General features: G+C 28.4%; 1 protein-coding gene across 3 annotated transcripts; it reads left to right on the top strand.

The window, feature by feature from the left end:
• The first annotated feature begins 38 nt into the window (after positions 1 to 38).
• On the top strand, positions 39 to 27,969 carry LOC129966625 (VIP36-like protein). 3 transcript variants are annotated; one of them, XM_056081126.1, is made up of 9 exons: positions 39 to 212; positions 3,783 to 3,898; positions 9,338 to 9,452; positions 11,165 to 11,247; positions 13,821 to 13,982; positions 15,235 to 15,349; positions 16,307 to 16,359; positions 19,262 to 19,319; positions 27,434 to 27,969. In XM_056081126.1, the coding sequence occupies exons 1-9, from the start codon at positions 104 to 106 to the stop codon at positions 27,925 to 27,927; spliced, it is 1,305 nt and encodes a 434-aa protein (XP_055937101.1). In that variant the 5' UTR covers positions 39 to 103; the 3' UTR covers positions 27,928 to 27,969. The 3 variants fall into 3 exon arrangements, with proteins under 3 accessions (XP_055937101.1, XP_055937102.1, XP_055937103.1); XM_056081127.1 differs by lacking the exon at positions 27,434 to 27,969 and adding an exon at positions 22,639 to 22,819 and having other exon boundaries at positions 40 to 212; XM_056081128.1 differs by lacking the exon at positions 27,434 to 27,969 and adding an exon at positions 22,919 to 23,127 and having other exon boundaries at positions 41 to 212.
• Positions 27,970 to 27,984: the final 15 nt, after the last annotated feature.

The raw sequence follows: 27,984 nt of genomic DNA, 5'->3' as shown, positions 1-27,984 counted from the left end.
GGCACAACCACGTGGACCCTATCATCGCAGCCTCCTCTCACTTCCACGACATAGGTTACACGTCTCAACTTTTCGAGGCAGGCAAGACGCTCGGACAGCCACCATGAGGACCTCACCCCAATTTCTGACCATCTTCTTTGCATTTTTATGCTTCTTGACCATCGATGCCATTGTTGTCAAACAGGAGAACTCACTATTTGGACCCTATCAAGGTAAGGCCAGATCTATTTTTTTTTTTTTTTTGAAAGATTAGAATCTTTATGGGCATTGCTTATTGCTCATCAAACCGGCATTCTCAGATTCGGAATGCCGGTGTAGATGCGAATACTTCAGTTCTTGTTCTATTTACAGATCAAATTTTCTCTGTCATATGTCTTTAATACTTTTTTTAAAGGAATTGTTTCTCAAGAAAGTATATTAAGTTCAGTATTTGTTTTGCCTCCCTAATTTATTTGCTATGTTATGCAACTACTAGATACAAATGAACATTAATAATTCAGTATTATCAGTTTATTAAAGCTAAATTTAGTGTCCTTTTTTTGTACAAATTCCAAATTATAAATTGATATTTAATTATTTTAAAGAGTTAAAAATTATAAGTTGATATACAGTTGATGTTTAATATCATAAGTAGGTTTCTGTACCGGAACAGGGTCTTTTTTGAACAGGATCGTTTTTGTTGTTTAGTGCATCAAACAACAAAAACGATGCAATTATAATTATTGATGTAAACGTATTAAGAAAGTCAAAAATATAAATGCATTTTTATTAATATGTAAGCCCTGTAACGAGTATCCTCTATGTTTGCCACGTGGTGCATCAGATGGAAATACAAGAATCAATTATTTATATTTTGGAGTGTAAATAAATCTTTCATACAGAGTTTTATATATATCATGTTAAATATTGAATTCTGCGTTATATAAGATAGTAGTTTATTCAAGTGAATTAGTTCATTAGTGAATCTTATCGATGTATGAGTCATAAAAAATTTATGAGTCATCATTTTTTTATATCGCAAGAAAATCGAAGTTTATTATCTAAATTTTTAATAAATCACACTGAATGGTGTATAATGTTACACATTAAATGATTGATATTAAATAAAAATTATTTAACGAATTGTATCAGTATATGAACCATGCTTATTTTCGCAAGTCATAATTGTTTTTTTTTTCTCTATATCTTTAGCAAGTTGCGTAAGAAAGGACTGCATATATATTTGCTAATAACAATTGATTAGAAAGTTTCATTTAAATTAGTTTCACACTTATCACCTTTTTTTCATTCTTAAATTTTAATTAAAAAATATTAAGAATTCTAAGAATTATTTTATTTAAAATGTTTCGGGGTGATATTAAAATAAATCGTTTTATATTTAAGAAGAAATTATAAATATATTTAAAAAAGAATTAAATGAGCTAGATAACTTGAATTAAGTAAAATACCAATAACTATGCTAAGGACAAAATATTACATCCATATACAGTACACATATTAAGTTATATTGTATATGGATACTAAGTTATACTGTATATGGATACTAGTATAATCCAAGTTTCTCAAATTATACATCGAGGACTCTCAGAGGAGGGAAAAAAAAAAAAAAACCGAACGATTTATAATAAGGTGTAAATTTTGACCAGATTCGGTAAATGTTTTCATTTTCTTAGTAATATAAAACAAGTAAAATAAAAGTAAGTCATTTTAAATAAAATCCTGATTTATAGTAGCATTACTTAAGGAATAACTAAACATAAATCAATAATCTATCTTAAATAATCAATTGATTCGTGATTAATCAAATTTAAAAATCAGCAAGTAATTACTAATGAGTTAATAAAGTAGCAAATAATAATGTAACAATGCTTCATTTGAAATGTAAAGTGCAAATATAGTTTCAATAAATCATTCATCCCCATTTTATTTATATATAAAAATCACTTTCAGATTTTCCATTATTTTACAAGAACAAATGATACATTTTACAAATCATCTGTGTTTATATTCATTTATTTATAGATTAAAAATAATTTTATTCAGTCAAGCATTAGAAATGTAATGGTCAGATATGAATTGAAGAAATGAAGTAAACTTTTGCCAGTAGGAGTTTTAGTAGTTTATATGTTAAGGTCTCTTTTAAACCAACACTGCGTTTATTTTTGGACCGCAGTCAAAGGATGAGGATGACTCTTGAGCTGCCACCTCTGTCTCCAAACTTCCGTTCTACTCTAGCGGGACGATATCCAACGGATTTAATGTCCACCAGACCTGCTTACAGCACGGAATTTTGTTGGAATCCAGCTTAAATTCCTTCGGTCCTGAAGAGAGGACCTTACCGCTAGGCCACCACGGTGTTGCCAATTGGGAATTTTTGGAAAGAAAAATTTATTCGACTTAAACTAGAGTCTGCGAAGAACTTCCGGAACTTATTATGATTATATCGCTTTTCTGAGTTTATGAATTTATAAAATAGTATCTGGGTAGTTTGAAGAAATTTTTGCTGTCACAATAATGCAGCAATAAAATGATATATTAGAAAAAAATTATCTTATTGCTTATAATAATTTTCAAAATTAATCAACTTAGTTGTCAGAGCTATATCTAATCCCAACTAGGGCTGGATTATCAAATAAGCAAGGCAGATTGACTTGATTGAGATTAGAAACCCTAGTAACTGACTAGGGGCTTCTAAACCTTGGCATTTATTTGCAATATTTTCAGAGTAATCAAATTTCTTACTTTTATTTTGATTTACAAAAGCCATATTTTCTAACACATTTAAATTAAAATGAATAATCGTTTAAATTTCAGGTCATTATTTTTAAGATTTTCTTTCGTGTTATCAAATTTGTTTAGCACATTTTGTTAACTGAATGAGATGTCAAAAATCTTAAAAGATTTCATATTGAAGTATTTAGAATGAATTAAAAAAATTCTTCATCGTTTTTCAAATTGCAATCCTTTTGAATACAAAATTCTTTTAAGAATATTCTTGTAGAAGAACAGAATCTTTTACGATTTCTTTTCTTTTTAAGATTTTAAGATTATATTTGCATTCTTTTAAAGATTTCTTTTGAATTTAATTTTTTTTATGCGCGATATACTAAAGTAAACTTTCTGGAAAATGACAGATAGTTAAATGTTTTATTATTTCGATTTATCGAAATATCAGTTATTTAAAAAGTACTTATTTGAATGTTAAATTAGGATTTAAAAAAAAATCGTGTCAAGTATTGCAAAAAGAAAGAGGGGCTGTACTTGAATTCCTTAATGGTTCTTAAGAGCTCTTCATCGAGAATGAAGACATCTTCCTGTGTATGACCTTGAGTGCAAGAAGTAGGGATAACTATCTTAGAATCTGACAACTCCAGAACGAAAAGCCCATTATAGTAATTTTTAATTTGCTTTTTGGATAAATTTCGGCTCATGGATTTGTCATTAGATTTTTTATTTCTGTCAGATTTGGACTAAATTTTTCAACGACTTGAATTTCTGTAAATCTGTAATTCATATGAATGCGAACCAATAACTTTAAAAAAAGTGATATATGGAATTTAGTATGTGGTCTTGATTGTCAAATAGGATACTTATTTTAAAAATTTGAACTCAGTACATTGAGGAAACAGAAAACGAGTCACATTTGGGATGTTAATAAGAAAGTTAATATGAGAATTCCCCCCTGGCTATGCAACTTATTGAATACAATATAAGCTGCCAAGTGAATTATTTCTAGATTCAATTCTTTCCGTTCATATAGCAATAATGATTTTTTGTTGCAGCTGGCGTCGGACATCTGATGTACTGGGACTTGACCGGAAGCTCCCAACTCGCGGAAACAGCCATTCGCCTGACTCCCGATGAACCCTATAAACAAGGCGCCATCTGGAATAACTACGTGAGTTCAATTTGGATTCTAATACATCATTACTATTTGGAAACTATTAATTAAAAATTTCTCTCAGTCAACAAACCCATTATGATTTATTCAATTTTATTTCCAGCAAAACACATTACTATATAATACATCTGATTTCTAAAATAAGATTTAAATTCCTTGCTTTGATCTTCTTAAAACTGCATAACTTTTATGTCTGCATTTTTTTTTTTTTCATTTAACCTATTAGCTACCACGATTTCCATTTGGGGATATTGGAATTTTACATCCATCAAAAATATATTTGGCAGGCGTTTCATTTTATATATTATCAGTCAATATTATGTGCAGCTATTCTGTACTTCTTTTCTTTACAATAAGCGAAGCAAGCTTGAAATTCGTCTGTAAATTGAACAGAACAGAATTGTCATACTTGAAACATTATATTTTGGGTTTGATTCGTATATTTTAATGAAACAGCAAACACAAATATGTAATTTAAAGGGTATAGTAAAAATCTGTTTTTTGTTCAATTTTTTTGTTTTTTGTTGAAATGATATTGATTATTTTATAATGACATCCCTTTTCAAAATATTTAAAAAACAAAACATAATTTGATTATAATTATACTATTGCACAACTTTTTGAGCATTCACATAATTTATCTGGCCAAAAATTTCAAAAATGGCAATTAAAGGGTTAATAGAACCTAGTGAAGCTTAATGGAAGCATCTTAATATCAAGAGTGTAGTGTTTCCGGTTCAACACCTGATTCTGTTAAAAATATATCATGCACATGGGTCTGGTATACATTAAATCTAAGGCCGATGATTGATTAGTTCAATAGTATGGCGTGGATGTTTAAAGAGAAAATATAGGTTCATGCATCGCCCTCGTCATCTTATCATGATTCAAATCATGGGATCCAAAATTATCCTTTTATGTTCAAGACAGTAGGATAATTAAATACTGAGTGAAAGCGTTGCTTGCATTGCATGAAGAAGTATATTTTAAGAGAAGGCAATTTAAAAATTCCTTGGTCTTAAGATACTTAATTATTGATTGACTTAATGCGATACGATAATATAGTAGATGTTTTAATATTAGTTGCTACTAAAACGAACAGAAAATTTCAATAATTATAAAATTCAGATAAATACTTAAGTAAATAATTCTCTTGGAGCAAGATGCTCTAAACGGCATATCAATGTATATGAAAATAACCATATTTTTAAGAAGATTTTCGGAGTTCTTTTTGAAAAAATAATTTTGTTTCTTGCATTCGCATTCGTGCTTCTTTAGGAAACGGGATATTCAAACTTTCTTTAATTAATTATATATTCACGATCTAGAATTTAGAGTTCTGATGACATGGCAGTTATGGTTAACAGAAAAAAAAAAAAAACTTTATTTTAAATAATACAAAAGGTCAAAACTCTATAGCTGCTCAAAGCAAAAGAAATGTGTCCACTGACACATTTAAAAAATATATATATAATTTTTTTTGCGATAAATAATAAAAAATTAATTTAATAAATTTGACAAATTTATGAAATGAAATAAAATCTTATTTATTCATCTCAAGTTAAAAAAAATGCAACCATAAAAATGTATGTGATATGTCGAATGAGAGACTAAAAATTTTGAAGTTCTAAAATATGAGTCTAAATTAAGCCAAATAGCAACAGTTTTAAAAAGAAAGTATTTAAAACATTTTTATTATATATCTACATTCACACATTAGAAGATACAAAATATAAAAGCAAAAATGAAAAAGTTTGAAGAAGAAACTAAACATTAGTACGAGTGATAAATGTAATTAAATAGTAAAGCAATCTTAAAATTTCAGCATAAAAAAGGAATTTTTATAAACTTTGTTTTAAATAATTTTCAAAGTCCATTGAAAATTAGGTAAATAATCATTTGAAAAAGTATTTTATGTTACAGAAAAGCTAAATTTTTCAATTTTTGAACGGTTTAAGAATAATTTTTGTGCAATGATATGTTTTGAATATAATTCTGTGAATTTATTGCGGAAAAATGTAACACCACTCTCTATCCATTCTCTTTCACCTCTTTTAAGGACGTATAGAAACTTTTTAATAGCAGTTAATTTGTTCTAGTGCTAAAGAGCATGCGTGCCAAATTTCTTTTGATTCCCATAAGGGATGTAAACGGATATTTAATTTTATACATATATAGACTATTTTTGTTTTCGTGAAGTTAAGTTCAATATTAATCGCAGACGATTTAGTGAAGTTCGTGTATTTTTATATAATTTAGACATTATTTTCAGTTAATTTTAATGCTGCATTGAATGCAGACGATTTTGGTAAAAATGTAACTTTATTTTCTTTATTGCAGTAAAATTTAGTTTTGCCGGAATGGCAATAAAAAAATCTGATTGTTAAAAATTATAAATTAGATAATGAAAACGAAGGCATTTGTTGTATCTTCAAGCTGGAACCTCTTTCTTTCAAGTTACAATAGATTTTTTTTCGAGTAATTCATTAAATGAAGCTTAACTGATAATATAAAATTAAAGAAATATGTAAAAAGTATATGATACCATTATAAGTATATAAAAGTATATAATACCATTATATACTTTTTACTTCAAATTCGATGGATTGCAGCTGTTTGGTATTTACTTATAACTAACTGTATTCGGAAATAGATTTTACTGTTATAGGTTCCAAAATTATTGTTTCAGATTGAAGAATGAGAAAAACTAGAATAAAGAATTTTTAGGTTTTTTTACCTATCGATTAAACTGCATACTTTGTTTCCATTAAAAAAAAATAATTTTCATAAAAATTTAATTTTTAAGCTCGTTTTTTAAAATGGTTTGAATTTCTTTTGCTATTTATATTAAATGGTTTAGTTTTATTTCATAACTTTAATTTTTAATAAATTCAATTTAAATATCGTAGGGTTTTTTTTATGTCTTTTTTTTAACTCGAGCAAATTAAATAAAATTTTGTTTCGTTTTTTTTTTTTTTTAAGATTTCCATTGGATAGTGTTATGTTTTCTTCTAAATTTTTATGCACGTTTTTTTAAATGTTTGAATTTATTTTGTTGCTTATATTAAATAGTTTAATTTTACTTCATATTTTAATATCTTTAATTTTTAATGAACTCAATTTAAATATCGTGAGCCTTTTTATGTCTGTCTTTTTAACTCTAGTAAATTAAATAAAATTCTAGTGCGTTTTTATATTTTTATTACATGGTGTTATATTTTTTTGTATTGGCTTCAAAATATACTTTTTAAAAAGACATTTTTTTTACTTTGTATTCTAAATTAGTGTCTTTTTTTTTTCTTCCTATTATCTAATTCAGACGCATTTCGTTTGTTTACAATATTAACTTGAATCTGTGATATCATATTTAATCTTTCGTATATTATTTAATCGTATGTTTTTCTGATATTTTTAAAAACTATCATATTAAAATTTTTCAGATTTCTAATTTTGAAGTAATAACCAAAATTAAGAAATGAAGAGATAAAATTTTATATTCTATGTCTAAAAGTTAATATCCATTTCTAAGTTATAATTTGGTATCTATCAGTTTTGCATTGCTCTGTCAGTACTCATGTATATATTCGATTGTAATTTATTTGATGAAGTTGATTTTTATTGCTTCAAAGACCAAGACTTTTTTACTTTCTCGTATACGTAGTATAGAGAAAGTATAGTAATTGTCAAAAAATTCAAATTCGAGATTTTGACGAATTTCAACGTTTCAGACCTCCCCGCGTTCAAAAAACACATTTTTGGAAAATGCCGTCTGTCTGTAACAAAGGTAATTCAAAAACGCTTTGAGCTAGACTACTGAAATTTGGTCTATACGGCATTTACACCAAATTTGTAGATTTATATCAAATTTTGAGTAAAATCTTTTCAGGGCAAGTTCGTCCATCTGGTTTCGAATATAAGTTAACACGATAATTATAAAACAAAGAGAACTAAATAGATAAGATTTGGTACACAGATTAGGCATCTATAGTGTAGGCATGAGTGAAATTTTGTGATAAATATAATAAAGGATTGACTGTCTGTCGGTCTGTATTTTTAGAAACATTTAAATGCGATAGCTCAAAGATGCAATGACTTAAATATATAAAATTTGGTATGTGAGTTTGTGATTACAAGTGCAGTTTCTTGTCAAATCTCTGTTTCTATTGTTTAAGAAAAAAGTGTCGAAAACACAGATTCGATTTTTGGGTACTATAAACGGCATGGCAGGAAGTAATCGCCAAATAACTCGCCAAGGATGGCACGATAAATTCAGTAAAACTTCTAAATTCACGCCAAAAGCTTATATTTCGTAACTATTATACGCAAATGCCGTGTAAGGGGTCTATGGCATTACTATTAGAGAGTACGCTAGAAAGTTTTGTGGAAATCACTCCCACTGGATTTTTTATGATAGTCAAATTATGAAAAATATCCAGTACATACACTATTCCAATGATTTCATGAACAGGTTTCAATTCAGCAAGCACACAGATGATTAGTATCTTTTTTACTTCGTATTCATTAAAGTTCAAATATTTGGACCAATGTAAGGAACAATGATTACCTGTTCAATGCAACGAAAATTGTACAGGTACTTTAACACAATAAAGTAACAGGCACCAAGATTTTAAAATAAAATGGGCGCGAATTCAGCTAATAATTCTCTAAGTTGAAATTTCAGTTCTTTTTCTCACGACATGCAAAAGATTAGTTATTAAAACGAAACAAAACCAATGTTCCTGATTGGAAGTCCCTGTCTTATTATTCAGGTGTGATTTTAAAACATGTATGATAAAAAATAAATCTTCCATTATAATAATTTTTCATTTTATTACTCTCTCTCCTTTTGATGTGTACACGTTTAACCTCACTGATAAACTTGATATGAAATGTTCTAACATTGAAACTTAAATCTTGTATCAGAGAGGAAACTATCTCTTGGATTTGCCAAATTTGGACATATTTTGCAATTTTTCGTATCTATTAATTTTTTGTTGTTAAATTTGACCTTGCACAGATGTGTAGTTTTCTTATAATATTAACATGCTTTGTTTCGAAAGTAGGCTTAGAAAAAGGTTATCCATTTTTGTACAAACTTCAATTTTCATTAAATTCACAATTCTCAGCCTTATGAAATAATATAGGTGAAATTTTTAATAATTATATTTCATATTAAAGGCATAAAAAACAATATTTCGGGAAAATAAGTTGCCATAAAAATTAGACCAAATGTTTAAAATGTATTAAATGCTATATAAATATTATGGATTCTATGTTTACATTTAATGATTTGTTATGCACTTATTCAATGTCTTTTTACTAATCGATTTCGTTTAATCCTTGTAGCATTGATAACTGCTCATAAATTTTCATTTCATTGTATGATTAGATCTTAATATTATATTTTAATTTATAGACATTTTTTTTCTGTTGCAGCCCATGATGAGCAATGACTGGGAATATCATATCCAGTTCCATATCCATGGTAAAGGTGTTCACCTCAATGGGGATGGTATAGCTTTTTGGTACGTCAAGGACGCGTTGCACGCAGGCAAGTGCATTAAAATTTTTTTTCTGTTTTACTATCATTTTATAATTAAAGCTTAATTATTTAGACCGCACATATTTACCCCTTTTCAAAATCACCCATGTTTTTTATATGGAGATTGGCATTAATGAAGTAAATTGTAATGTCGCCAAATTCCAGAGATGTATAAGCCATTAAATGCGACTAAGAGAGATAAATTTTGCTAATTCTCAGTGGCGGACTTTCACTCAGGTAAACTGGACAATTGTCTAAGGTCTTTTGGTGTGGAAAAGGGAAGGGAATTCAATTTTTTTAAAATTATTAGCAATTTAGTTTTCCAAATAAATAACTACATAAAAAATACAATTTTGATTAACTATATAATATTTATATTTTATTATCACTTTTTCGATCATAATGGGTTATGTTTTATATATATTTCATTATTCACTTAGTTATAGCAGCATTGTTGGGCAGTTTTAATTTGGCGACCAAATTTGGCACCAAATGATTATTTGAAAAATATGAGGTCTCGAAGTTTGACACAATTTGCTTCTCGAGATATGTCAAAACTTCCGGTACTCGAGATATGTCAAAATTTCCGGTACTCGAGATATGTCAAAGTTCGATACCTCCTCTCGCCTGACTATAAAAGGCAGAAAATTGCTCTGGAATTTGTTTCAGAGTTGATTGAGCTATTGAATTCTGCCTTATCTGTGATTCGTAGCTTTATATACAGCTAGTTCATGTTCTGTTGCAAATGAACTTATGCCATATAAGAATACTTTACCTCACATTTGAATTTGTGACGTTTTAGAGTAAATTGAATCATTTTAATCCAAGATACCTCCGTCAATACTTTCGCCTCCTTTCACTGATAAAAGACAATATGTGGCACAACTATATTTACAAATCACACACCGCCTTTACCAAATATTTATTTAATTATAATTGTGTACAAATTAAAGTACATTCTGAGTCATACTAAAAAATATGGTGAACGTCACAAAATTATCAAAATAAAGATATAATCTTAAAAAAATCATTCACATTAAATTAAAAGTGTGTTATATTGATCAATTTGTTGAAAGAAGCGCCTGATAATGTGCAACACTTGGACTGAAATTGCCTAAATCCAACCCTGTAAATCGAAAAACAAAACTGTTCGATCATTTTGTAGCGACATCATATAAACGATTTCTTTATTTTCTCTTTTAATTTATTTAGAAAATCATCAGGCAATTTTCATTGTTACCACATTATAAAACATTATTCAATCGATACTTTAACATGAAAAATAGAATTTGAATTTTTGGCTTTTACATCGCTTACCACTCTGAACTTCAAATACCTCAAACTATAATGTATCGGACAAAAATTTCGAGAATTTTTTTAAGAAGTGCACATTGTTTGAAATATTTAATCTGTATTAGCTTGGTAAGAATTTTTTTCATCTTAGATATTAGAGCTGCAATTAGAATGAAAATACACTGCGACTTTTTTTAAGCATAATTTTTAATTAAAAGACATTCTCATTTCTACCATGATGAGAGTACTTTTGCGCGTCCTTTTGCGTCACAAACTGCAGATTTTGGTGAACATTACTATTTTTTTTAAAGTTTGTCGGGTCTTTTCTGAAACATTCTGAATGCAGATTCTCCCGAAAGAAAGTAATTTTCTCCTTTATATTCCCTTTTCCTCATTGTTAATATATATAAATGTATTTTATTTCCCAGGACCAGTTTATGGATCCAAAGACTACTGGAGTGGACTTGGCATCTTCATAGATACATTCGAAAACGCCGCTTCACCTCACAACGTAAGTAAATAATTATTTTGTATTTGAATACATAATGTTTTCCCGTCTGTTAATAAAAGAGGGCTTCCATTACATTTTCTTATTTAACTTGACTAATTTCATGTTTATAAACATGAAAATTTATAAAAGATTTTTCACTCATTTCTTGATCTTAAGGTTCTGAAATTTAATTCAGCTGTGTATACGCTATGACAATACGATAATTTAGTATTTTTTAAATTTAACTATCAGTTAATCGATAAATTTAATTGAATTTTGATTCCAGAAGAATTGACTTATCTATTAATGAATTTCAAAAAAAGCTGATTTCAAGATACAATAGCCTTTATAATAAATTATAAACTATATTAATTACTAAAAAATCGAAATTCGTAAAAAAAAAGTTATCTAAAACATATTTTTATTAACGTTTTTTTATTTTTGTTAAAACGTCATAATACAATCTTAAAATCTTGTGCTTAATTTCTTTATATGAAATTTTTATTGAGTGAAGCTATCTTTCATTTCCCACAATTGAATCTGAAGATTAATTTTGCTCCAACCTGAGGCTTCACAGTTATTAAATGAAAACCGAATTTAATTAATGATTAATTCATAATTAAATCCTACAAATATAAAAATAGTGTACTGGCACGAAGGACCTTCAAAGGAACAAAATGTGGAAACTTGGCACATAAGATATACATAAAAAAATCAATTTTTAAATTGATAAAAGCAAACCGCAATAAATAAAATATAGAAAAACAAGAATCAAATCTTTCTTTAAATCACTGCTCCTTATATAAGATTGCCACTGCTTTTGATATCATATAGCAAAATTTCGACGCAACTTCAATGTCTTTAAACTTATATAGCTAAGAAAATCTTCTTGGGTGAATGAATTTCATTTTAAATAAATTTTAATTGACTGAGTTTTTTTCATTTATTTTTAAATTAATGTAGCAATGTTTTATTATTTTCTTGAAATTGTGGCCTGAAAGTTTGATTCACTTGAGAAGGTCACAGAGAAAATTTTAAAATCGCAACAAAAAGAAAACACACTCAAATATCTAACAAATGGCTTATTTGAAACATAGATTTTATCAGAATAACTATCAAATATCAATATTATAAAAGCAATATTTGTAAAATCATACTTGTAAATAACAAAATATGCAATGTTGCTAATTGTTATTGCTATTGTAATATTAATTACTGTAATTATTTTTATTGTAATGTTGTAACTGTAACATTGTTATTGTAAAATTGATGATTATAATATTACTTGCAAACAATTAGTAATTGCTTGATAAATATTGTAATTTTTACCACATAATATTATTTTATAAATAATTTGTATTTTAAAGCAGCCTAGGTGAAAAGAATAAAGAACGATTTATAATGTAGTTCTCTGAAACCAATATAAATGAAATGATGCATTTCTACAAATCGTAAATTTCGGTTTTTACAATAAATTTTGAATAATTAAACAATTAATTAATAATAATTTAATAAGTACATTTTTGACAAGATGTTGGTATAATTTCAATAATTAAAAAAAAAAAAATCAAACATCGTTGAAGTTGGCAGAACTTTAATCAAGAAATTGACTTTAAAATGAAAAAATTCTATTTTTTCCCCTGTATTCTTTACGCTTATCTATAGTAACTTATTCAATTACTAATAAAATAAATCATAAAGTATATGGTTAAAACAAGCGCTGAGAAATTCCTATTGCATTTATCTTATAGAGCATTTATCTTTAATTTATTTCAAATTTTTAGAACTAATATATCTCGAAATATATTTTCATTTACATTCTTTTTCTTCATATCAATTGTAGCGGAAAGAAACCATGGATTGTCAATGCATGAGCATAACCAATGGAAATCAGAACTAAAGGAAATTGCAGTCCTTGAATTTTTTTTTTTTCCTTTCAAGAAATGAAAAATTGCACTGTCTGCTTTAGAAAACCACTTATACGATTTTACTATGCTCCAAAGGAGCGAGCGATACGTAATAAGAAGAGCAATTTCCCGAAATCTTTTATTAAACACTTTTCTTCTTTCAACTTCCTTTTTCGAAGTTGATTATTTATTTTCGTTTCGTCTATAAATGAAGACAAAATCTTTCGGTATATTATTTGAAAATACTCGTATACTCGCACAGAATTGGTAGAGGTTCTTCTATTTTAGATATTTGATTAAAAAAAAAAATACTTCAGCTTTCATCTCATCTGACATTTGGTGAAAATTAAGAATAAGTAAGCGTAAAAATAAGAAGAAAATGAAATGTATATTGTTTTTCTCCTGTATATCAATTTGGAAGCGCAAAAAGGCAAAATGCATCAAACTGTTAAAAAATGCAAATGTCACTTACTAGTGTGTTAATGTTACTTACTGTTAGTTCAATAAATCAGTAATTAAATTTATACATTAAAAAATTACAGGCGCTGTAATTTCTCAGTGCTATATTCACGCTGTAATTGGTCGCTTGACACTGTAGAAAATAGTCCACTAAATCACGATTTCTATTTCAGAGTGTATTTGAATTTATATTATTTAATAAATGATTAATGTCTCATTCTCTTCTAGCATAGACATCCTTACCTCTCTGCAGTGGTGAATAATGGCTCATTCCCTTACTACCATAATGAGCACGGCACTGCTGGCCAGATCGGAGGTTGTCATTTACAAGCCAGAAATCTCGAATGGCCAGCAAAAGTAGCCATCTCCTACATATCGGATATCCTCACGGTTAGTAATAATACTGTAATCATATAAATCACATTAATTCCGCCAAAGTTGATTCAAAGTTATGACCCAACTTAAGAATAATTTCAGCTCACCTAAGTTGAATTTTTTTAAAGACGATTTCTCACCAAATGTGCTACTTTTGAAGTTTTTTATTGCAACCTTAAAAGCCGATTGCTACCATTTCAAGCAATCACCTAGGACTGTTGAAGAATTTTTCAATGATTGACACGATTATTTTTTTTTTTTAAGCAAGAAACAGAGCACTAATCTTAAGTGTTATCAAAATTACTTTTTAAATTTATGCAAAAATATTGTAATTAATATAATTGTTAAGAAACCACTTTTATGTATTCATGTAAATAATAAATTGGTACTAATTGCAATTAGCGTGTTGTCTATTTGAATGGTGCTAAAGATTTATTTGTTTTCATCAGATAAGTTGTGAAGCTCATGAAGTAAAGATGTTGAAATATCTATTGAACAACGAATTTATTCATGTATTTAGAAAGTTAATTTACCGCGAATATCAAGAAATTAAGACATTTTTTTTGTCATTTCTACAGGTGAGTTGTCATTTCTACTGGTTAATTATTCACAGCTATTGTATAGCGAAATTCAATTAAATAATTAAACAACCAGGTACTATTAAGAATAAATAGTTACATTTACACCATTAAAAATCTCGCCGTATTTCTTCCAAAAAGTCGAGTGAATGATTCATAGAAGATATGATTTCATTTATATTATGAAACTTAGATATTTCTTGAAATATTTATTCTTTTTGTTAAAAAAAAGTTCTTCATATTAGTTAGGACAAATAATTATAATAGAGAAATGCATTTAATAAATATTTTTATGTTTAAATGTATTATAATAAATATTGTAAATATTGTTATGTTCTTTTGTTTAAATTAATATCCAAAGTTGTAATAAAAACTCTTAATTAATCTTATTTCTGCTTTTCGAAATTCTTCAACAAAATAAGAAATGGCAAGAATTCAAATTCATTGAGAATTTTGAAGAAAAATAAAAGAGTTTCCACTTTTTCTTTAATTCTAAATGTACCATAATCCAAAATATATTGAACCCTAATGAATAATAAAAGTTAAAATGAAGAATAATGGAAGAATTTCTACTTCAAAATTTTGAATTATGAAGTAGACCATATTAGATTACATTTCCATTTTAATTTTAATGATTAATATATGAATTTCCACTTTTTTGATTCTAAATGCTCGAAATGTTTGCGCAGGTGTACGTCGACTCTCAAGGAACAGACAACTGGGCACAATGCTTCAGAGCTGTTGGAGTTCATTTACCCACAGGATACCACTTTGGCGTTTCAGCAAGCACCAGCGAGTACTCAGGTACTTAAAATACTTTTACATAGTTCTATTTCTAATTTAGTTACAGATCTTCAAGGTCAAAAATTAAATATTTGAGGTGTGAGTACTTTTTTTTTGTAAGTAATATTGAAAACTACAAAGAAAAGAATTTAGATGGCAATTTCCATTCTGGATTATTTGTGTTAGAGTGAGCGAATGGAGAATCAGATTCGCTGAACTTTTATAGAACAAAATGGCAATTCCAACGATTGCCGTTGCCTATGGTAACGCATTCCTCTCGCAAAAAGAACATTCTGATAGACAGAATTCAATGTTACTAACTTTTTTTTTTTTTTTTTGTAAATATATCTCTTGTAAATAAATTCGTTTTCTTTTTTGTTCGTTTTATAATATTTGCTGAGTAATAATTAAAGTAACACGTTTGATACTCAACGGAACAATTGTTAGAACATAACGCACCTGCGTCATACTCGTTCAGAGTTGGTCATTTTTCGACAAGGAACAATCATTATTCTTATTCTGCTATTTACATGAATAATATGATAAAGCGTCGGAATTTTCTATAATATGAATCAATTTTCCATTTTGCATTAATTTTTGCTTAATTGTGATAATTAATTAATTTTTGGAATTATGTATAAATTATGTTCGATTTTTAATATTTAAACACGGGTATTAAGAACTACTTTACTTGATTCTCTTTCATAAAACTGTTGCAAGGACTCTTTTATTTTTTTGCTAACTTCAATATTAAATGATATAATTTTTAATTAAAAAATATAGAAGGTAGATGAACAAAATTCTGTTAACCTAACAATCTAAATAATAACCATTGAAATTTACTTAATAATATATTACATAATAGTTGTGATAATGACATTTTTAAAATCTGATTTTGGAAAAATATATCTTTTTTTTTAATTACTTTCTTTTCTGAAGTGTTTGAATTGAGATGATTTTTTTTCTTCCCCATTTTAGATAACCATGATGTAGTTTCAGTAACAACATTGGATAACATTATTCCAGACAAGGTAAGCAAATCAGTCTTTTATTTCTTTCTCGTGAAAAACAGAAAAAAAAATGATCACAAAGCCATATTTTATTGATAAGAGTCCTGTGTGAAGTGATATTATTCATTTCATAAGTCGCATTGTCCCAGCCCATGCTTTTAGAAGTGCTTTGTACCCAAGTAGCTATAACTTCTAGACTTATTAATACTTAAATATTAATTCATTTAAAAATTAAAGTATTCATTGTTTATTCAAATTTTTATTGCATATTATTATTGGATATCCGACATGCAACACTACAGAATCGAAAGCAACATGCCTGCTTTAACTCACCAAATATCACGCTTATTTCAAAATTTTAAGAACAAGATAAGTAACATATTCAGAGTAATTTTATCAGTATTTTCAGATAACTATAGTAAAATAATGTTAAATAGAACTAAAAATATGTCCAAAATTGATTCGCTCTAAATTTTTACTGGATAAGTATTCTTTTTAAAAAAATAAATCGCAGCAGAAATCATCTTGAATCAATAAATAGAAAAGAAATGATAGAAATAAATCTTAAAGATGCTATACAATTTGCATTCAAATTATTATTTATTATTAATTTGATAAAACGTAAATGGTAATTAAAATGAAACGATCAAAATGTAGTGTTAACAAAAAATCGTGCATCTTCTGTGATTTCAAATTTGTTATGAAAGGAAATGCAAAATTTAAAATTTCACTTTAGTTCTTAAAAATGCCGATATGGAAATTATGAATATACTTTTATTATGTGATGACAAAATTGGTTTGAATTGGCAACAGCATTACATTCGTGTAAATTTTATTATTTTTGCATAACAAACAAACTGAACTGTTTCTTAAGAAAAAAAAATTTCCCGATTTCCTAAAAACTCCATTACATGAACTACGAATACAAACTATATGGCTAAACGACGTATACTACACCGTGTTCCATTATCATTTTTGTTTTTCTTGAAGTTTAATACTAATCCTCTAAGCTTGTCACCAGTAAGTTTGAAGTGAATTTATAAAGTATTTGGTGGTGGTGGTGGTGTGTGGGGGGGGGGGGACTCAAAAATGCTTTAGACTTCATGGGGTTGGGAAAAAATATTTTTCAAAGTATATGCCTGAATTTGTCTATGTTTGTGTATCTCATGTGTGTATCCTTACATTTGATTATTTTTTATGAATAAGCTGGAAGTGTAAAGTTGGTATATAATATCTAAGCCAGGACTATGGTATATATCTGTATTATATTAAGTTATAAATTTATTAATGAAAGGAGTTGAAGAAGTTTGTGGTTTTTAAACACATACTTGATTTTGTACACTGTATCATAAAACTACAGACAAAAAAAAATCTTATATCTCCAAGCATTTTTTAAATGCACATTGACATTTGAAAGTAAGCCATTTGAGATTTGTCAGTAAGATAATATGGTTAGAATAAAAAATAAATCTATCTAAATAAAACTAAAGCGCCTAAATTTTTATACTCTATTGAAATCCAAATTACCGCAAAAAAAGTTCTTCAAATTGTTTTCTTAAATTCTATGTAAGCAAAAGAAAGATGTTTTGATAATTAAATAAATAGTTACATTTCATTGATCAAGAACTGTTCCCATCGCGCATGCGTAACACTGCATAAATAACCAATATGGCGTCGACCAAGCTTAGTTTTAAAAATTAAATTTAAAATAGTTAAAATATGGCAAAAAGCGATATTTTTCATTTATATTCTTTATCTTATTAATATCGAAAAGCTTGGACGTTGTTTTAAGATTTCCTGTTACTTAAAAACAGATTTAAAACTTGATTTCTGGGTTTTAACAGCCGATAAACATTTGACTTTAATACTGAAAATAGTTGCCTATGTGCACTATGCTATAAAGACATATTTAAGTCGCTATTCACAGAACTTAATTAAATTTTCTATCATTCATTAAAAATTATTAATAACTTATGAGCGATTTGCTCACTTTGTTATTTAAATAGCCTTTGGGGCAATTTGTTGATTTTCCGAAAAGTAGTGAGAACTTTAAAGTAATGAATTCTTTTGATGCAGCAGATTTTTTTCGATATCTTGTTTATTATAATAATTTATATAAAAAATTTCTATATTAAAATGACGTTATCATATAAGAACTTTATCTTTGCTATAAGCATTTTCTTATACTATAAAATATTTCTCACTAATATTAAAGAATAAAAAAAAAAGGTTTTGATGAAGATTTAAAGGCAATTATTTAAACATTTTATTTTTATTAGTAAAAAAAACACAAGAAAATAATTTAATCCCAAGAAAAGCTAAGCATATAACTTAATTTATTAACTCCTAACGATGGTTAATGCCTTCTCAAGTGATAAAAGGGCTTTGTCAATTATGCCATGTATAAAAAAAAGCGTTTGTTAAGGATTAAAAATTTCATATATCAGTGAATAAATAAGATGAAAATCAAACTAGCAGCATTGATTAGATAATTTTTTTTAATCCTAAAATGAAATAAAAATCGATGCCTCCGGTTATAAATTAAAAAAAAAAATGCCAGAAAATATCAAAATCAAAATAACAATAATAAATAGAAAATGCAAGTAAAAAATCTTGAGAAGAATAAAGAATTAAGGAAACATTTAGAAGAGAATTTTTTATACTAATCTAGAATGTTTGGTAGCAAAACAACATGACTTCATAAGTGTAGATCGCACGTATAAAGGCTACGATTTTATGATAAAATAAGAGAAAATAGACCCGATAATATATAACAATGTATTTAGTATGATTCATATATTTATTTTCTCTATCAATCCATTCAAACATCAATCTATTCATACTCAAATTACATTTTTAGGAAAGCTATCTTTTACGCTCAAGAATTCTCTGTTCTTACAACTTATTTAAACTTCTATTTCAGGTATGGGCAGACAGGAGTCAACTTGTACCAAATGCAGAGTTTTTGGAAATACCATTTGGTAAGTATTTATTTTTCTCTCAATTCATTGCATGCACGTACGATTTAAATAAAAAAAAACACAACAAATAATAAATTAATGAAAATACATCAAACAAGAAAGGCGATGACTGTTCTGATGGTCTAAATGTTCATCTGTAAGTTATTTTTCCTGCACTCTGCGACAGGACCACTAAAGACATTGAGCTAACTTTGCTAGACACCAGAGACACCATGTATTCCATCAGATTACCATACTAATTTTATATATATTTTAAAACGAAAAAAAGTTATTATCCCCTGATTATTAAAAGATATAGTTAATGGATGTCAAAGTATTTGAGTGCTTGATTGGTTTGTTTGGTTTATTAGCACAAGAGCGATTTGTGCCATGCTTATGGTAAAATCTGAATTGGTTATGATTAATAAAATTAGAAAAGCAAATGTCGAAAGATAAAAAGACGTTACAGATGACGTTACGATGAAAAATGACGTTAGAGGTTAAAAATTATTTCAGTATCTTAAACGATTCATAAGACTTCGAAACAATAATGTAATGAAGAAATACATATCAGATATAAATGTTAAACACCATTAAAAAGAAAATAAAAGTGCTAAATGCAAGAAGAAAAGCCAATGGTTTTTAAAAATCTAAAAAATATATATTTTGTGATATTTTACTTCTACCAGATCTTGTAATGTTAAGGAAGACGAGGGAAAAAAAACTGAACACGATAAAAATTAAAAACAGGAATTCGATTAAAATATGGCGAACAATAAAATGAACGTGTCAGCTATTGCAAAAGCTTTTTTTGGTCAAATATGAGATGCCTATGGGTGAAGCGATCGTGTCCTAACTGAGAAGAATCAATTTGAGAGTTTGAATGAAGGTGGTTAGATGATTTCTGTTGGCAAGTGCTTGAAACAAAAGAAATGAAAACAGAATATTGGACTGAAAGATTTCTAGCTTTTTCTAGAGCATAAGTTTGAAACCTGAATATGATGAGCGAAATGTCGTTGACTTCTTTGTATTTAATGTACAAAAAATTGTCTGAAAGATTGAATTTGCAATAGAAGCCCGGTGTTATCAACATTTAACTAATAACAGTACAATATATCTTCTTATGCTCTGTTTCGATCCATATAGTAATAGTAATTATGTATCGAAAATTACCAATAGAGGTCTGATATTTTCTCCTACAATTATTTTTTGAGATAATTTGTGTTAACTTCTTTCTCAGATTAGAAATCCTATCCTCTAGGGAGATCCAATATATGAATGCACGCATGGATTTTTACTACCCAGTCATCAATTTTTTTAATGTTTTATAAACATGCATATCAATTCTCAAGGCACTGAGAATATGATTCATACAGACAATTAATGAGAAAATCCTCAACTATGTGTATAAAAGAACTTGCCAACAATATTAATGATAAAATATATAGATGCAAGCTGCATTTTAGTATTGCATTACGTTTAATTCTTTAATCACCTTACACAGTGCCAGATAAATTTATATTATTTATTACTTTGTGTTAGATAAATTTATATTATTATAAATTTGTTATTAGTTATATATCTTCATTGGCATATAAATGTCCAAATTCCTTACGGGCGCTTGTTATGTTCTGAAAGAATGTCAAATAATTCTATCCTAGGATGTTCAAGTTTGTAAAGATGGTCGTGTTCTCTAGTAATTTAATTTCTAATCTTAAGCATTTCGCAAAATAAGATAATGGGCATATTTATTTAATTACAGGAAAATGGGCACATTTTCCCAAATTAATGCTTCTAATTATTGAAGGTATACAAATAAAATGTTGCGATGTTTCAAATTCATAAAATTGGATTATAAATGTGAAAAATTACCATAGTCTGATGATGTAGTAATCACTTCGGAATTGGAGAATTGCGGCCTGAAAATTCGATTCCCTGGAGATCCAGTGTTTATGCAGGTTTAGTGTACAGTAGTTTATTTATTGAGTAAAAATAATTTTTAGCTAATGTGATGTAGAAGTTTAGAAAGAAGAGTTAAGCGCCATCCTCACCACTTGGCTATGATTTAAGTTGACGAGGCTCATCCCAGAATCTGATTAAATCTTGAAGTTTCAAAAATAATATGTCCCTTCATTAAATAAAATGTTAAAAATCAGAATTATAGTTAACAAATACCCAAAAACTAATATTCCTTTATTAAAAATTCATTCTTATTCTACCAGTTTCGAAATGTTCTCATATTTTTAGTCCCCAACAACATGTAAAAAAATAATTCATTTAATTGCTGTATTTCATAAAAATTTCATTCAGTTAGCATTTTTATGCATGCATATACTTTGGTTTCATTCGTTCTATGAAGATTTTGGAAAAATACAACAGCAGAAAAATTCTAATGCAATTACTCGGTTAGAAAATTTAACATAGAAAGCATTTAGTCCCAAAATAAAACTCGTATTTTAAAGAACTGAAGAAAGATTATATCCAGCATTTTACTTTTTTTGTAATAATAAATGACATAATGTTAGAATACGAATATTCAAGATGATCGTCTGCTTTTTGAGTATCTGATTTCAAGAGGATCATAATCAACAGTTCAAATTCCAGAACTAGAAATCTAGCAAAAAATATTGATTAAAAATGCTGTTTATTTTTTTATTAAATCAAAACTCTCATATTTAAAATTCAGTTTTCTTCATATTAACATTATTAACTGAATAGGATTAATTTTCTGTTAAATCTGCTTTATCGCCAGAGATGAAAACAAGAGTTGATGGCCAAGAAGTTATTCTAAAATAATTCTATTTTTTTGCCCTTGAAAAACAATTATCATTATCTGAATAATTTTGTAACCACAGATGATTATGGATATTTTCTGCAGATCCAATCGGAATATAAAAGTACCAATTTTCTTTATAGGTACTATGAATTTGCCACTAAGTAATTTGATTCGATCTATAAGTTACAACGAGGAAGGGTTCGAAGTGCTTATTCTATTCGAATTGAGATTTCAATGACAACAGAAACCGATCTCATAGAATGTGATTATAGGAATAAGATTGTCTGCATTACATAAGAAAATCGAAACCTCAGCAAGGACAAATTGGCAAATGATATAAAATAAGGGGACATACTGAAATTATTTCAGAAGGTTCTACAACTTCAATCAATGGATGGATATTTTCGCACTTAAAACTACGACTTAAATTTTAAGAAGCTATTCTGTTTATCACTAAATGTGCTAATTATTAATTAGTTAATCAACTAATCAAATATTTAATTAAACATTTATACTTTATTATAAAATTTTAAAACAGAGTTTTATTATATAAACTATTCTTAGCGCAACTGAAACCGAAAGCTACTGTTGAAATACCTGCAGAGGCTCCATCGTCATTTACAATGAAAATTGTTTACATTGGTGGAATAGCAGCTATTCTGTACATTGTCTTCTCTACATACAAGAAGTACAAATACCCAAAGAAGAAACTTTTACTTCCATGACATTCTACTTTGTACACTGTAGCTCTCCTCTTTTGAAAATCAAAATTCCTTCAATTAAATGTGTGTTTTTGTCATAGAATATTTAATGAGAAATTTTATTGTGTTAAAATTATTCCTAGCGGAACCCAAAGAGAAAGAAGAAACCGCCGCGGCGTCTCCAAGTTCTTTCACAATGAAACTCATTTACTTTGGCGGAGCGGCAGTTGTCCTCTATACGGCTTTCTCTCTGTACAAGAAACGCAAACTTCAAAAGAGAGAACGACAGAAGAAATAAATGTTCTCAATTTATGTAGTAATTAAATAAAGATTTTTAACAAATTTTTAAAAATGTCCCAGTTTAGTTTTGAATGCTTGTATTTAATGCCAAGAAGTCAATAACAGAGATGTTTCAGTTATATGACAAAAGTAACTGCGCATGTCGAATAACGTGTGACTTCTATTGTCTTAAGTTGTGACATCCTCTTTGTTCCCCTTTTAGCCCAGAATACCGAAAAACATTGTTATGATATTTTTCCGACACATTCAAAACATCGAACGATTTCATGAGAATATCGTGTAATATCTTGTGCTTATAAGGTCTCATTGCTGGATGCCAAATGGGCTGTGAAATAAAATTGACTAAGCGCATTCAATGCGTATAATGTCTATCTAAATTGAGTTTTGTTGTGATGACTTAATATGATAATTTGAAATTTAAATAGCAGGCAACCTCATATAACACTGAATGTTTACAACATAGTTTTGCTCTCAAATGATCAAAGACGTCTGGATATCCCTCGTGTAACGCGGATTCAATCTAATATGAACATGAATTAAAGAAATCTTCAAAGAATTTATATATTATATATAGGTATCTGTATGTTATTATAATTTAACATAACATCAAATGATAAAATCGGTAGAAACAATCAGGGTATTGAGATCCCACTTGGTCTAGCGGATTCCTGATAGGGAAATGTGACGTCTTCTGTTCATCAAATCGACATTAGATATAATCTAAGGTAGAAATCTGAGATAACTTCAATATATGAAGGTAGGAGAGGTCTTGGAGAAATGGCTTAATATTTATGTTCAACTAGGACAAAGGACTGCAACCAGCATCGATCTGACCTCAGTGAGCTATTTGTTACCCATGTAGTAAGTAAATCAGTTTTTGAAAAATGGTGGCCTGAGGATAGAATTATAACATTTTTACTCATATTAATGTACTTCAACCTTGTTAAATCTGAACTCACTTGAATGCTAAATATTTTGCTCTAATGAAGTAATATACTTTACCGATCAAGCTAGAGTTATATTTTATCAAATCCAAATGAATAGTATTGTAAAAAGTTTAAGCCGGAAGCCACAGTGATACCAGGAAGATAAGGTACACTTAGAGGATGAAGATACCTTATAAAAAAGTTAATAGCACTTCGTAGTGATGATGGAGAAAACTGTCTTAGGTTTTGTGTTTAGTAAAAATTGCTTGAATTACGATATTTATCCCAATTATACAAATATAACAATTTTAATCTCTGTAACCCAACCGCATTTCTTTGTACTAGCTATTTTGCATAACACATATTCACACCCCTATTTGCACAAGATACTGTATTGTATCTCTTCGTTGTTGTCCGACCTTCTGAATGCTGTCCAACATAGTGTAAATATCGTAACAATGTTGTTAGGCATTTTATATTAATAGGGACCGAAGAATATGTTTTTTGAAACTCTACAACCATTTTATACGAGGTTTTACAAGTAGATATTAATTCATTGATGTATTTCTTAGAAACAATCTATTTTAAGAAACAGCTTGATTTTCTCTGAAAAAAAAATAGCTAAACTTGAAAGTCAAGCCAAAACATATGAATTATATTGGTAACTGCATACGATAGGCGAACTTTTAACAAAACCGAATGTCAATGGTTAGCATAGTCAACAGACTAACATGACAAAAACTGGCATGCTTTTAATACAAAAGTGCATGATAATAAAAATAAGTTCAAAGTTTATTAGGATTTAACAAATTTCGGCGTGAAGTATCAATCCAGGCTAGGGTAAGTTTTTCTGTTCTAAGTTTTCAACAAATATTATGTGAAAGCTATCTATCAACTCATTAATAAATTTGCGCAGGTATTAGCTTTACTGATCAAAAGTTATTTGGGTGGTGGTAAAAATTTCTTTTATATTTATATATTTTATCTACTTGTATTTGCAAACAGAGTATCTCTTTGCAGATACAAATTCAAAATTTTTCATATGTGTTTCTTTAATTTGATTCACTGTTATGGTAGTAATTTTGTGTCAAAATGTAAGCTAGTGAATCCACCATATATTTTCAAAAACTACTTATTTCTATAGAAGTGAAATTAATTTTTAATAAAAAAGTTACTAAACATAAATCCATTACCATAATTTTTTTCCTCTGGCCGATCCTATGTAAAATTATGCTTACCTAACCTTGTTTCAGAGTTCATAAATGACATTTTTTAACCGTCCACCCTTACTTGAGATTCCATATAAATACCCACCTAATGGTAATGTATATAATAAGTAGATTCGCAGTTTCAAATAAGTGTTGTTTAAATTTAAATGTTGCTTATGTCCAATTCCATTTATTGAATTCTAACCATTTTGCAAAAATATGCATCATTATTGTTGATACTTTTGGAAAATATTTTAAGACTCTAATATATATAAGATTTGGAAAACTTCAAGAGTGTGCGAAGTAATGTTGCAAATGGACAGTTTTAAAATAACCATTTTGGTGAGAGAAGTTTCTGGTTGTTTAGTTTTTAAACAGAAATGCTGGAGGCATTTAAGTTTTTGTATTGCTTGGGCATATACATATTATACAGTGGATGCCACTTAATTTGTGATACTAACAGGTGTTTTTGAAAAGAATTTATAATGTCTTCCTGATACCGTTGGTATAGTAAATACATTTTTGTCGAAAAGAATTTTCTAATTCCATTCCAAGCAGATGAATGAATCATCTTAGAAGAGATTCTCATATACTATGAATATGATACAATTATACATGGTCAGCTAAAGAGCTCTTTTGAAAAAGGCTTATAGTAAAAAGGTGGAGTCATATGTAAGTAATCGTATGGTATTACAGTACTCAATATTCTTCAGATAAAAAAAATGTCATAGCACATTTCGATATTATAGTGAGATTTTTTGTCGTATGAGATTTTTTCAAGCCAATTGTGATATCCTTGGATAACTCTCAAGTATAGGATGACCGTGGTTTGAAGACTGTGGAAACTGATTTTTAAATAAATTTCATATAAGGAAGCAAGGTTGTAGTTTAAAGGATGAAGGACTAGATTTTTAAATAAATTTCATATAGGAATTCAAGATTAGTTTAAATTATCAGGATCTAGATTTTTTATTAAATGCCCCCCCCCACAAAGTTGTAACCTGAAAGATTAGATTTTGAAGAAGAAAAGGTCATGGTCTAAAGGACGAGAAAAATTAGTTGTTGTTTTTTTGGAAAACTTTTACACAAAAGTCTATTTATTTATTAGCCTTATTGATGTCACGACTCTTTAAAAGGACGTTCTAGAAGAATCATTTGAACTCGAGTACTAATGAAGATACTGCCAAGACTCTGGAATATTCTATGTCATTCATTTTATCACCAAATTATCCCCCAAGTCGCAAAACGGTTGTCAAGATGCAAAGGATTTAGTTTTTTTTTTTTCAGTAGAAGACTTCCAAGTTTACAGGAGCAAGATTCAAACTGATTCCCTAGCCAATAGGTGAGAAGATTTATTAGGATGATGCACAAGCTTATATACATCACGTGATTGTTTCTGAAGGAATGCGATTACATCATCAGAAGCTGAAGAAAAATAACAGCGACTGCATGGGAAGAACTGTAAATGCTGCTTTTTTATGTCAGCTTATGGTTGTTTGAATGTATAAAAACTGATATGCATAATTCAGGCTTCAAATCTCAGTTTTGCAAGTACTTTCAAAATAATATCAATAAAGATTGCATATACTTGGAGAGTAATCTTCTCAACTTTCACCTCTGGGAAATGGTGTGTTTGTTTTGAGCTTCGCTATACAATTGGGAGAATGGCGCAATTATTTTGAAGAAGCACACCACCCTGATTGGAGTAAAATCTGATACACAGATACAACTCTATTGATAAAACAATATATAGAATTTAAACCCTTTATCTCACTGGACTTTTGAGTTATCATACTCATATGCAAATGGACGAATGGTCAGAATTTGCTTTTGATGGATTCGTTCAAGATTTGATTATCGCATTCACAAACAGACATAAGACCAAATTTTTCCCCCCGGATCTAGGATCTAAAACATAAAGTTTCATCTAAATCACCAGGTTGAATTTTTAATAATACCAACAGTTTATCTTTAATATTTCATATCCGAGAAAATAAAAAGCCTCTCCATAGCTTAAGAACAAGAGATCATTGAGAAAAAATTTGACATATAGGTTACGAAATTATGTTAATAGTCGTGAAAGTGACTTTATAGGTTATTATATAACTTTTTTTAAAGAAACATATTCTTCCTATGATAGACAGAATTTTGCTACCATAACAGAGAATCAACTTTGGTAGAAATTAAATATATGATTAAACGACCTTTTTTCTGTCACTTTCAGTGCACTATCAACATTTTGTTCGTGAAGAGCAATTACAAAGAGTTGAAAAGGAAGTAGTACATCAACAGGTAATACCAGAAGTGAAAATCGAACCACCTCAAGAAGTAATCGCTGAAATAGAACCAGAAGTGAAAGCTCAACCACCACCAGTAAAAGCTGAACCAGAACCACAAGTGAAAGTTGAACCACAGCATGTTAAAGCTGAACCACAACCACAGGCGAAAGTTGAGCCACAACCTAAAGTCGAGCCTCAACCCCAAAAGAAAGAGCCACAACCTAAAGCGAAAGAGCCACAACCTAAAGCAAAGGAGCCACAACCTAAGCCAAAGGTTGAAGAAGGACCAAAAATTGAACCAGTCCCAGAAACAAAAGTCTCGCTGTTGAGGAAAGTACTTTATATAGCTGGAATAGGAATAATATTATATGTGGCCATAGCAATGTTCCGAAAATACAATGCTCAAAGAAAGGAGCGAATGCAAAAAAGATTATACTAAGTTTCATGTTGTGCCTGAATAAATGTTTTTATATAAAATATTTTTAGAAGTACAGTT

This window comes from Argiope bruennichi, chromosome 4 (assembly GCF_947563725.1).
Source record: "Argiope bruennichi chromosome 4, qqArgBrue1.1, whole genome shotgun sequence".
Lineage (NCBI taxonomy): Eukaryota > Metazoa > Arthropoda > Arachnida > Araneae > Araneidae > Argiope > Argiope bruennichi.
This window is presented reverse-complemented; position numbering and strand designations above follow the sequence as displayed.

What these genes read in the sequence shown, in the direction of transcription:
- LOC129966625 (XM_056081126.1), top strand. Translation starts at nt 104, where the DNA reads ATGAGGACCTCACCCCAATTTCTGACCATCTTCTTTGCATTTTTATGC. An exon ending in ACATATCGGATATCCTCACG is followed by an intron (nt 13,983 to 15,234) that starts GTTAGTAATAAT and finishes ATGTTTGCGCAG; the next exon opens with GTGTACGTCGACTCTCAAGG. An exon ending in ATAACATTATTCCAGACAAG is followed by an intron (nt 16,360 to 19,261) that starts GTAAGCAAATCA and finishes CTTCTATTTCAG; the next exon opens with GTATGGGCAGACAGGAGTCA.